At 45.9% G+C, this 13,323-nt stretch overlaps 1 protein-coding gene across 2 annotated transcripts in view; it reads left to right on the top strand.

Annotated features, from left to right (window-relative positions):
• Positions 1–5,531: 5,531 nt before the first annotated feature.
• Positions 5,532–13,323, top strand: part of DCAF17 (DDB1 and CUL4 associated factor 17) — a 33,585-nt gene continuing 25,793 nt past the window's right edge. Inside the window, exons 1-5 of one of the 2 annotated variants that reach the window (XM_083154825.1) lie at positions 5,532–5,655; positions 6,051–6,201; positions 9,149–9,252; positions 10,356–10,446; positions 13,057–13,193. In XM_083154825.1, coding sequence (XP_083010951.1) covers positions 5,615–5,655; positions 6,051–6,201; positions 9,149–9,252; positions 10,356–10,446; positions 13,057–13,193 — 524 coding nt within the window. In that variant the 5' untranslated portion in view covers positions 5,532–5,614. The remainder of the gene's footprint in view (positions 5,656–6,050; positions 6,202–9,148; positions 9,253–10,355; positions 10,447–13,056; positions 13,194–13,323) is intronic. The other variant, XM_083154826.1, reaches the window with a different exon arrangement.

The following is a 13,323-nucleotide window of genomic DNA, read 5'->3' as shown; positions in this document are numbered from 1 at the left end:
CCGCCTCCTGATCGGCACACAGAGAGAGCTGCTGGACTTGCTGTGTGCCACTGTTGTCCAGGAGAGAGGGGGGCATCACACGGTGAATGTGTGCATGCACATGTTCGCGCCCGGTGTGTGCACACGCGTGACAAAAGTCACGCACGTGCAGAAATGCCAGGGCCAATTCGGAGGCCCAGTTCGTCGTTGGCCCAGGGAAACAAGTATCATGGTTGTTACTCTCTCAATATAAGGGAATTGCATGAATTTTCAAGCAGCTTATCTTCCGCACTCCCAAGAGAGTAGACCAGCTACCCAGATCTGCCCACTTCCACAGAGCAGTGGGTGGTCTGGGAGCTTGATGTCTTGAATTACTATGAATCACATTATCATAGACATACCCACAGAGTATCATGAGGATGGCAGGACCATGATGGTGAGAATGACATCGCTGCTGCCAACATCACCACCAGGTCTTCCCCTGACAGGGAGCTCATAAGAAGTCTGCAAGTATGACAGACAATATAAATCCTAGTCTATAAAAAGCAACCAGTCACTGCATCAAGTAAGAAGACACGATGCTCATTCGAAATTAGCCACTTGTCATTTTAATAGACCATCCCATTTTAAATAACCTGCTCTATTTGGGATCTTTACCCCTCCACACCAGCTACTATCAGTGCACATGCACTTGCTTCCTTCTTCAAGGACAAGATTGATAAAATCCAAGATGAAATGGCATGCTCTTCCTCAGCCAGTGACTTGCTTACTTCCTTTCCTGAGCCCTTTGGCACTTCCTCCTCATTTGACCCAACAAGTGAGGATGAAGTTTAAACACATCCTCCTACTCCACTAACTAGTAAATCTCTGTCTCCTGTGCTTATCCCAAACTTAACTAAAATCTGTAACCTCCCTCTACTGGTTCCTTTCCTATTCTGTTCAAGCATGAACTTATTACTCACATTCTAAAAAAAACCACAGGTACTTATGTAATATCTGGGCTCCCATTTTTCTTATGAGACTGCGTCCCCTCGCCACGCTTCGGGCACGGTGGCTCGCTGCGCTCGCCACACTATATAAAATCAACTCCATGCGTAGCTGGATAGTAGGGGTATGAAAAAATGAGGTGCATTTAACATGGGAGCCCAGATAATACATAAGTACCCAAACACAATTCTTATCCAAACTGTCTCTCTAACTACTGTCCTATCTCTCAGCTCCCATGCCTCTCCAAGCTATTTGAGAGTTGCATACACTCGCCTCACACACTTTCTTAACTCCTACAACTTATTGGACCCACTTCAGTCAGGCTTTTGCTCTCAACACTCCACAGAGACAGCACTGAATAAAGTAGTAAATGATCTGGCCACTGCTAAGTCTAAAGGTCACTACTCACTACTAATTCTTCTAGATCTCTCTTCTGCTTTTGACACTGTTGACTACACACTTCTCATACAAACACTACAATCCCTAGGTCTTCAGAACACAGCCCTTTGTTGGTTATCTTCCTACCCATCTAATCGCTCTTTCAGTGTTAGCTTCTCTGATTCTACCTCCTCCTCACTACCTCAGTTGGAGTCAGTGGCGTAACTACCATGAGTGCAGGGGGTGCAGCTGCTATGGGGCCCGAGCTGTTTCCAGGGCCCGCAGCTCCCCCTGCACCCACTGAAGTCTGCCATCAATGTTCACCAGTTATCCCTCTCCCTGCCGGAGAGTGTGGCCAGTAGCAGAGCCTGCTCCTCCAGTCCCGGCCCGCAGAAGCAGCAGCCACAGAGGATGTAGCGGTGGCAGTGTCCTACCTCAGCCACAAGGTTTTCACTAGCGTAGCCTTAACTATCAGGCCCCACTTCGGGCACCGTCCAAGACGCAATGCGCGGTAATTTAAGGGGCGGAGCTTAATGCCGGGAAGGCTCCGCCCCCATCAGAGACCTTTGGCTGACTGCTCAGGAGTCAGGCTGCTTTTTTGAGGTAATTAATTTTCTCTCTCCTCCCCTATTTCGTCCTTTACACCTTCACAATCACTCAATACAACTCTATCAATCCAAATGTATATGAAATAGCTGTCTGCTACTGTAAGCAGGGTCGGCTGACAAATTACTGTGGGTGTAAAACTGCTACTTCATTGTGTGTGTGACTGCGTGTGCATGTGAGACACAGTGTCACTGTGAGTCTAAGTGTGTAACCCCTTCCCTTTTGTGTGACACTGTGCTTCCCTCCTCTCCCCACCTTGTGTGACACTGTATACTCCCTACCCCTGTGCCTGTGACACCCTATAACCCCCTCCTTAATGTATGTGACAGTATACACACCCCCTACCCCTGTATGTGTGTATGTGTGTGTTACACCTTGTACCCTCCTATCCCTGTGTGTTTGTGATGCCTTGTACCCCCAAACAACCTGTGCGTGTGTCACCCTATACACTGTACCTGTGTACCTCCACACCCTGTAGAAGGGGGGCCCCTTAAAATTTTTGCTATGGGGCCCACCAAGTCCTAGTTACGCCCCTGGTTGGAGTACCACAAGGCTCAGTCTTAGGTCCTCTGCTTTTCTCAATCTATACCTCCTCTCTTGGCAAACTAATCAACTGTTTTGGATTTCAGTATCTTCTGTACGCTGATGATACTCAAATCTATCTATTCTCTTACGAATTGTCACCATCAATATTGCTCTGTGTCTCTGAATGCCTTATCTGCCATTTCATCTTGGATGTCATCTCTCCACTTCCAACTCAACATTTCCAAAAAATGATTAATTATATTCCCACCAGCCAAGAGTAGTTACCAACCTGATATCTCTATCACTGTTGAGAACACAAAAATCAATCCTACAGTACACCACAAGCTCGTTGCCTAGGGGTCATCCTCGACTCTGAACTGTCCTTTATTCCATCGTCTGCTGATCTGCTCTGTCGGTCCCTCCAATGGTTGCCTGTATATTACTGCATTCAATATCAGGGCCTTCTAACCTCCAAGTCTGCCTGTCATTACCGAGTTTGTTTTATCACTGTCTACCATTGTAAAGTGCAACGGAATCTGCTGCGCTATATAAAAAACTGTAAATAAATAAATAAATATAAAATACTTCTACTAACATACAAAGCCATCACTGACTACACCGACTTTTATCTCTTCGCTTATCTCAAAATATATCCCCACCCGACCTCTCCACTCTGCACAAGATCTGCATCTCTCATCCACACTCGCTTGCTCTCATTACACTTGCAGGATTTTTGACGGGCAGCACCCACCCTATGGAATGCCCTTCCACGCACATTAATACTCTCCTCTAGCCTCTAAATTTTCAACCATTCTCTGAAACCTCACCTCTTCAGGCAACCTTATCATTTTCCAGAACCCCCACATACTGTAACCTCCAGTAGCATTCATATCTAATTGCATCCCATCAGGACTGTCTTGTAATCTGGTGGGACTGCCATACTATGGAATCCTGTCCTTATGTATCCCTTCTATTATCCCTATAGATTGTAAGCTTGCGAGCAGGGCCCTCCTACCTCTTGGTCTGTTACTGCCCAGTTTGTTTGTTTTTTATCTGTTTCCAATTGTAAAGCGCAACGGAATGTGCTGCGCTATATAAGAGACTAGGGAATATTTCCTAAAGGTCAAATTTCAATAGATCTAAATCAATGTTATGTTTCATTGATAAAACTCACATTTACTAACAGATTACTTCTTATATTCATTTGTAAATGTTAGTAAATGTGCATTCCAGCACAACATCGATTTGGAGCGATTGAAAATCAATCTGCAATAAACATACTCCTAATGCCGGGTACACACTGGGCGATATTTTGCTACCGATGTGGAGGTTATCGATAACGATATATAGTGCAAATCGTCCAGTGTCTACATTAAGGGGGTTATTCTGGTTGATTCGCTTGGATGCACCAGATCCCGCCTTGCGAATGGTGGTACATTTGCATGGGTGATTCACTCGCAGGGCCTGTGAATGGATGTTACACAGCGGCATCTATTCGCAGCGTTGTGTGATCTGCCCACATCATTCCAATATCCGACCCCTTGCGAATGAAAGGGTCGGCGTGAACCGACCTAAATAAGGTCCTAAATGTCATTAACAATGCATGCGCACACACACCATTAATGATCCCCTCTCCCCATTGTGAATGCACATCTTACATGGTGACGTCAATGACCGTATCGATCAGTGTGTATGCACTCTGTCATTACCACCTGATCCCCGGTGATATAAAACAAAATGTTCTGTGCCGGGAATTGCCCAGTGTGTACCCAGCATTAGAGTCTTGACATCTCTTCAGTGTTCTGCAAGGGTTCAGCACATCCAAAACCCTGTCGGCATAATTGTAACAATGAAACTTGGATTGCTTTATACACTAGCCGGTACTTCCTCATCTTTGCGGCCACTGCTTACACTATGGAACTTACGTAGCGTGCGGCGCACCACCCTGGGTCCACGCCACCATCTATTATCTTTATTAAAGTTGTGGTAAGTGAAAAAAGCCTGCAAGGGGGCGATGATGCTATTCTGAAAGCAGCTAACGTAACTGGCGTAAGCGGTGGCTGCAAAGATGATGAAGTACCCACTAGCTCCAGAGATGGGCTAGATTACATTCTTCTGCAGCATCCAGAATATGAGCACCACAAAGGGCGAGATTCACCAAACACAAAAATGACGTAAAAACCCAGTTTTCAGCCAGGAGGCAGTTTTGCAGGGAGGGAGTGGGGACCCGCAGCACATTGCCGGCCATCGCCTTGGCGTTAATAATCGCATATGTTACTGCATATGCGATTATTAACAATGCGATTCACTAATAACCTCCGCTGTACATCGCCGGCATTAACATATGCGATTATTAACTCCATGGCGAAGGCCGGCGATGTGCAGCGGGTCCCCCCTCCCCCCCTGCACCCTTACCCGCTGTGTGTGTGCTCCGTTTCCTCCTCCCTGCACTCAGAAGAGGTGCAGGGAGGAGGAGGTCACTGGTCCGGGCAGCACAGCAGGAGGCTGCCCAGACACAGGTGAGGGGGGTGCGGCGCTGATCGACGGGGGGCACGCAGGCCGGCGGGGGACACAATGGGAAGCCCATAGGCTTCCATGGGGTTACGCCATCTAGAACTGGCGTAACCCCCTGCAGTGGGGCTTTGCTGCATATGAAAATGCGGTAAAAACCTTGAAAACTGGGTTTTTACGGCATTTTCAGTTTGCTGAATCTCGTCCACTGTCTTTATCACTGATAAACAGATCTTCACAGCTCATGCAAATGTTCCCTTAGATACAGAATAACACAATGTCCAGCTTTTTATATGAAAAGTTCCATTCTGATTAACCAAGGATACCACGTGACTGCAATTTATTGGAAGCTTCCACTGCACATGTGTTACTCACGCACAGGAGTGACAGGAGGAAGTGACACAATGTTGCACTGTAGTGGACACGCACAAATCCTCGAAACACAACAAATACAAAAACCGGAAGTGTGCGGACCAGTAATCTCACCGCGGGGACATGCTGCTGCGTTGCATTGCGGGTGTTGTAGTTCAAGGCCTTACATGTGCCATAAAAAGCAATGGGAATGACTCTGTGAAGACACTACATATCCCATGACCGAGTCAGACATAGATGGCTGAGCCTGTCTCTAATGCAGAGCTGCTGCAACCCTTTAAACCTGATTGTGATGGGGTAGGTGCGAGTTATGCTAATTACCAGTAAAAAGATGTCTTACATCAAATGTAATAGCTCTTGATGTGTTCCCCTTTATTATATACTAGGTCATTTCATCCCATGCATTAATGACACTTTTGCAATCCCTGGTTTTCTGTGTTTGAGACAGTAACTCTCCCCTGTGTTATTGTACACTATACACCCTGCAAGCAGCTTGCATTTCATTTTTTTAGTGATTAATAAAGTGCCAGTTGTCTACATGCTGAAGCCTCCCTGAAGTTGTGTCATGGGGTCACCTGTGCTCATAGACATATGTGCTTGTAACCACTGTACAATATAAAACTGCTTTGTGGAATATAGTAGGCAGCAATGAGTGCTGATATGAGTCTAACCCAGGGCAAATCTCCACACAGTGACAGGACTGGCAGAAGATACTACTCAAGGACGGGGGTTGTGAAAAATGTCTGCGCTCTCATCAGCAGAAAGTGTATGGGCTGCTTCCCAAAGAGCGCCTACAGTAATCTCAGGCTGAACATGGACATTTTAAGGAACATTGTGTGTCAGGTAATTTACCTGCGGAAAAAAAAATCGCGTATTATTTGTTCCCGTGCAGCAGCATTAATCTTCACAGTTCTGCATATTGAAGCAGGGGCTGGTGACATCACTGAATAATATCCTTAACGATATCCATCAGTGTGAATGCTAGGGTGACCAACTCATCCCTTTAATCCGGGACACATATTAATTACACAGGTTCTGTGGCTGGCTTTCACCTGGTTTTAAACTGCCACAGAACCTGTGTAATTAATATGTGTCCCGGATTAAAGGGATGAGTTGGTCACCCTAGTGTATGCGCTATATCGCTTGCCTGGGTGCGCCAACGATATTGGTAAAGAGATCACTCAATCAGCTTCAAGCCCCATACATACTAGATGATATAGTTTACCAACGATATCATCAATGATTTACCTCTTAACTCACAGCAAATGAAATGATGCACACACTTAACGATAGCATTTATCGATGTCATCGGGTCACTGGCTGAACATGCAGTCGCTGATGATCTAGTCAAGATTGCACAGATGGAGAGCTGCTCCTGGTGATCTATTGCCATCCGCCGCCGCTCACCATCCCGCAGACGGGGGTGCGCGCGCTCCGTTCTGATGGAGCCCGCCGCCACTGCCTCCTGGCCGCTCCCCACAACCCCCTTTTTTTTTTCTGCCGCCGAATGAAGGGGACGCGTGTGCGTGTGCGACTCTCAAGCGTCCCCGTCAGATGCAGCGCCTTTCCGCCAGCGTTCACCAGCTCAGGGAATCTGGCAATTCCCTGGTGCAGCTGAGAGGCTCTACATCTGTAGTGACAGGCGTACACATGAATACCCCGTTCTCACTGCCGCAAAAACCTGGGTATTTGCCAGGGCGAGCTGTAATTTCCCGTGTCGTGTCTCTTTGTGAAAGGGCCTTTGTGAAACTCCCGGGTGTTATGCTCCGGGAATTACACACGTGTTTTTTGCAGGATTTTTCCTGGGTAATACACGGGTGTATGGCAGTGTGAACAGGTTAGACCCGGGTTTTTCTCACAAAATTCAAAATCGCAAGTTCATTGCATTGCTCAAAGCTGCTTTTTAAACATCCAATCAAAGATACTTTTTAAACATCCAATCAAAGCTGCTCTTAGATACCACACACTTGATGGCAGGCATACCAGGGGAAGCAGTGTGAACGGGGCAGACACAGGAATTTCCCAGGTCTAAGGTGCAGTATGAATGGGGTCTGTAGAGCTGAGATGCTCTGTGCTTTAAGCTGGGTATACACTGGGCCCTGTATAGACTGGTCGTAGGTGTGTACAATGGATAAGTCTGTGATCGACGTCATTCACAGACATATTTAGCATTGGCCCTGCAGTACAGCAGGTGCTTGATATATTATCACATCTGGCTGTGTGTATGTGGTTTTCTAACCCAACTTTAGGCATTATAAAAAAAAAAAATTATAATAACAAAGAATGAAGGCATAGAGCCAAATTTGGCCCCAGAGATGCCGGTAGCCAATCATTGCCCTAAACAGAGAAAGCTTAATAATGATTTGTTGTTGATTTTAGTGTCTGTAAATGAGCCGAAACTATTATTTGTTGTTATTATTCCAAGCCCTGTCTATTAAATCTTACAGCAGGCATGTCCAAACTATGGCCCTCCAGCTGTTGTGAAACTACAAGTCCCATCATGCATTGCCACAGTTTTGCTATTTGAGAATGCTAAAACTATGGCAAGGCATGCTGGGATGTGTAGTTTCACAACAGAGCCATAGTTTGGACATACCTGTCTTAAACATTACTGGACAGAGGGAAATTATCTTCATCATTTCATTTATCTAGTTTTTTAAAAATCTTACTCCATGGGGCCTATTGCATTATTTTTTTTTAGATATAGTTAACAATATATGCCGCGGGTGGCCGATATTGTGTGTACACTCTGACTATATTGGTAATCGATATCGTTCAGTAAGGTCACCGGGACCCACTGAACATGCGGGTCTTTGGCTATATAGCCAAAGTGACCTGCATTTTCAGCGGGGAGGGGGTTAATGTGCGCAGGATTGTGCATTGTTAACGATATTTAGTGTACACGCTCTGGGGGGGTATGCAATCTGCTGCCGCTATTTCCGACAGGGGGAAATAGCGGCGGCTCCCTATTCAATGCTGTCATTAACAACAGCATTGATGCGGGATCACGGCAGAACGGGCCTGACTTCAGAAGCTGTCAGGCCGTGGATTGTCGTTATCCAGGCCGCAGATCGACAATCCACGGCCGTTTTCACGACCACGCCCCCTTTGCGCCCATCGGCAGGCGGGACATTGAATCCCGTCTGTCGTTATGCGGTCGATCTGACCGCAAACGGGCCTGCATCACGGCTGTTGGCGGGGATCGACAGCCGTGATCCCACATTGCATACCCCCCTCTATGTCTACACATGCTAGAGGATATCGCTCTGCAAGTCCTTTCTGAGCAATATCTTTTACTATATTCTCTAGTGTGTATGGGGCTTATAGTGTTCCCGCTAGGCTGTTTTAGCGGGGCGCTGCGCCCTGCCCGATTTTTTTAAAGGGCAAAATGCGCCCTGCTCCTCTAGCAGCATCTCGCTAAAAGAGCCTGCTGCCTGTCCCACCAGTGTGCCCCGGGGAAGCCCAGTGCCGCCATAGATGGCGATGCCCGGCGCTTCCCCATCAGCTCAGGGACTTTTTTGTGGCCGGGCCCGCCCCCTTTAGTGATGCCCGGGCACGCCCCCTTTAGTGACATTGGCGGGCCCGGTCCGCCCCTTTTATGCTGCCCCTGTGCAGCAGCGAACTGCCCCATTTAGTTCCTAGAAGGAACACTAGCTTAACCACAGTGTGCATTTGTCATCTACCATACTGGTGTAGTAGGGTTCCTATAGGATGGTTGTGTCTGTACATCTCTAGGAATATCTATTTATCTGGCATGATGAAATGTACTCTAATATATATCTTTCCGTAGAAAAACACTAAATTCAACAAAGTTTGGACAAAACACTCAAAGTCTTCCATCAGCTATGTAAACGGAAGAATTTATCTGGCTAATTTCGGCTGTTGTTACAGCAGGTAACTAATTATTTTGTTATATAATTATGAATCCTCTGCATATATGGATGGGTGAATATGTTTGTTCCCCATAACATATTTGTGATACAAACCAGTCCATGTATGAAGTAGTCAATACAATAAATTGACTCCTTATTACCTATGAAAGAGGTGTTGCTGCCTGGTATATGTCTCATACGGATATATAATATAAATGAAAATCATCTACAGGATTTTGCACCCGTGGAGATAACTATCAGTGAGTGCGGTTTCCCTATGTTGTGTGTGTGTGTGTGTGTGTGTGTGTGTGTTTGTATATGTATGTTTTTGTGTGTGTGTGTGTGTGTGTGTGTATGTGTGTGTATATATATTCACATTAATCAGGCCATAATCAGCATGTTAACATTAATAAATGTTAACACCATTGTGTCAACACAACACACAGAATGTTGATAATCACGATGAATGTCCACACAAAGTTAGGGTTAAACTTCGGTTCCAGAGGATGGGCTGCATCATAGTTCAAAATTCAAATAAGGGAGCCACACCCACTGCCACCAACTGAAATTCCAAACTGACTCACTGGCAGTGGGTGTTTCTCCCCTATTTGACTTTGAAACTGTCCTGCAGCCCCACCTATGGCAACCACCACTCATTCACCTACAAATAGGGTTAGGCTAAAATATTTTTGTCAACAGTCACAATGTCTACATAATGAACAGACCAACTTTCAGAATTAAATAGACACCCTGAATGTCAACGTTTCATACCACACATATTCCCCATATGTTAAGCCTAGGGCTTCAGACTTTTACTGTGAAAGCTGAAAGCGCGCATTAACCCTTTGAGTGCCAATTTGTCAAAAATAGGTATTGAAAATTGGCAAGCAAACTTTTTTTATTCATCCTACTGTCCTGTAATGTTACCTTATATAGGAAATATCATTTTATATTTACACAACATGTTTTATTTGAATTTGTATTACAAATGTGAGCGACGCTGACACTTTTTTTAGAAGATATTTGGCACATTGCTCACAGAGTTTTTGGCACTCAATGGGTTAAGTCCTCAGAACAGAGTAAACCTTATGAATACTATGTTTTTTTCTATATATGTGTGCTCAGTATTTCTTCAAAACCGCAGCAGTTGTATGAAATGCCTAGATGTCTAAAGTCGGAAAAAATTGAAGATGCAATTCTGTGTGAATGTCCATTGGTGAGTATTCAGTATTAGGTTTCATTTCTTATTTCTAATAGGTGATTGTGTTATCAGTGGTCAGTTGAATGTCTCCCTGTAATGTATGCATGACCGGCACCCTTATATTAAACTAACCTTCTTTGGAGTCCGGCATCCGTACTGCAGAAACCACTGGGAATATATTGTGACTGCCATTTTACCGGAGACCTGTGCATATGCAATAGGCTCCAGTACAGTGCCAGAAACTACTCATGACTGCACCGCGAGAGGAGGGGGCTGCACGGAGACTGCACACAGGCCCCCTCCTCTCCAACTGTCCATGGTATCTGCTTATTATAAGTCGGAGCAACACATATTGGGCTAATCTCTGTTTACATACATTGTAGAGGTGCCCAACACTTTAAATAAAGTTGCGTACACACTGGCCAATATTTCAACCCTAAGATTGAATGGCTGATATATTGATGAACCATTGGCCAGTGTGTACAAGCGATATATCTGTGAACGGCATCATTCACAGATACATTATGTCGGCTCTGCAACACCGCTGATGCCTGATATATCTAGAGGTATATTAGTGCATCATGGAGCGGCCAGTGATTGACAGCTCAGTGGGCGGGTGCATGCAAATGTGCGCGCCCAATTGTGATGTCCGCTCCTACGGATCAGGCAGTGTGAATGGAGAACACTGCCCGATCCATTGCTAAATGTATCTGTAGGTCAGCTGATCTGCAGCTATTAGTGTGTAGTCAGCTTTACTCTGAGCTAAGTGATTTGCACTACGCTGGTCCCTATGTTTGCTGGTCAGTAGTCTTTCCAATACAAAATATGAAAGTTCAGATTTCTGCAAATCTACGAGGTCTACTTGCTAAATACAGTGATGTTAAATATGTGAAATGCAGGCAAGTGTGTTATACTATGTGTTTTGGAATGGCTGGTACATTAATACACATGTAGACCATTAAATACGTGTGGAGCAGCTCTTGGCCCCAGATTACCTGTATTATTACAATGCACGTATACCTATTTATGCATATACAGTCTAGAGCAGTGGTTCTCAAACTTGGTCCTCGGGATCCCACACAGTTCACGTTTTCCAGGTCACACGGCAAGTGCACAGGTGCATTCATTACTGACTGACACATATTAAAAGCTCCACAGGTGGAGCTAAGTATTTCACCTGTGATTCTGTGAGGAGACCTGTAAAAATATGCCCTGTGTGTAATGTGGAAGATGTGCTCCCGTTATCCTCAGTGACGAGGACGCCAAACTAAAGCTGGGTACACACTGGAGCGCCCCCCCAATCATTCCGTGTTTACTTCCCATTTCCCTTGAGCCCAGAACTAGCCAAATTAAGTGCCTGATTCAGGTATGATTTTGATGCGGGCCTGCGCATGCCTATGGGTGAAAATACACATGTGCAGACTCGCTGTGTGTAGGCCTTCAGCGAGTATCACGCTTGCTGGGTGTTTGAACAGGCGGGGGAGGGAAGGGTGCGTAGAGCGTGTTGGGGCAGGGGATCCCCCATGAAAACACTGGGCGTTCCCCCTGGTAACGTAGGCGGGCTGATGCCTGCTCAGGACGGGTGGCTGACGTCACATGATGTGAGTGCCCGCCTCCTTTTCAGCCATCTCTGGCCCAGAGTTCAGACTTTTATCTGCGAGCGGGAGAAAAATGATGCAATGGTCGGTGACCATCGAATGATTTTTTTTTGCCGTGCGCCCGCATGTGAGGGGATGTGTAAGCGTACGCATCCCCTCCCATGCAAATGTTGGAGGGGGGGCGGACGTTTGCTCGGGAGGTATTTACCTGCTCGCTAGGCCCTTAGGATACAGAAATTGCAATGTTGCTAAGGTTATATTGCATTGTTTGTTACATACAGTGCATTGTTGCTCCTGCACACACTAGAACAACCATTACGTCGGTGTGTTCTCGGGAATAGCATGAAGGTAACACGTGATCAGGCCTGAATGAGGCACCTGAGCATTGTAGGCGATATGTCCGTCCGGTCAGTTAGTGTCAGTGAGCACAGTTGGGCTGTATTGTACCCGTGCAAACTTGTAAGTACAATGATTATGAACACTTTCAAAGTATTATCTTTTCATGGTATACAGTCACTGGGTCGAGAAGGGGTTAGATCGACAGGGTCATAAGGTCGACATGGGCTTGGGCATAGGGTTCTTCATGTTTTTTTTTTGCCGACATGTGCTGACGGGCCCTACCATCCACTAGGGTGTGGTGGGAGAATAAAATCGTGCATGGTGAGCACAGCGATCCATGCGAGGGGACGCGCTGCACATTTTTAGTGTCCATGTCAACTGTGTCGACATTCAGGGGAAAAAATATGTGTGAAAAACCCCATATAGACCTTTTGACTGTCAACCTAATGACCCTGTCGAGCTTCAGATATGTCGCCCTTGATGCATGTTGACCTTCAGTGGTCAACCTAATGCAATGCATGTTGACCTTCCTTTTCAACCCTCTGACCCATACCCGTTTTCATTTCAGGCCTGGAAACCCTGCAGGATTATCTGTGAATGTTAATGATCGGTATTGCCATTTGTATTCTGTTCTGAGGCAAATGTATATTTCACTTCTATTAATGTGTCGACTGGTCTCACTTTTCAGGGGGAACCTCTCACTCGAGTGTCTGATTATACCTCTGCACTAATAGCTGTTACTGGGCACAACTGGCTGCTACGTATTGCAGCCGACACTGGGGACACACTGCAGAAGGTCTACCTTGGGTCATACAGAAAATTTAGGTGAATGGAATATTTCTCTGAAATATACATATAGCATTGCTGCGCACCCCAGTCTATTCCTAGATTGTCACGGAACTCCAGACCACTGTTAGATTTCCACAGAAGTGCAATTGCTAATACAATGCACCCC

The sequence above is a fragment of the Crinia signifera genome, chromosome 7 (genome assembly GCF_055691185.1).
Source record: "Crinia signifera chromosome 7, ASM5569118v1, whole genome shotgun sequence".
NCBI lineage: Eukaryota > Metazoa > Chordata > Amphibia > Anura > Myobatrachidae > Crinia > Crinia signifera.
Note: the sequence above shows the minus strand (reverse complement) of the source record. Positions and strands in the feature narration are given on the sequence as shown.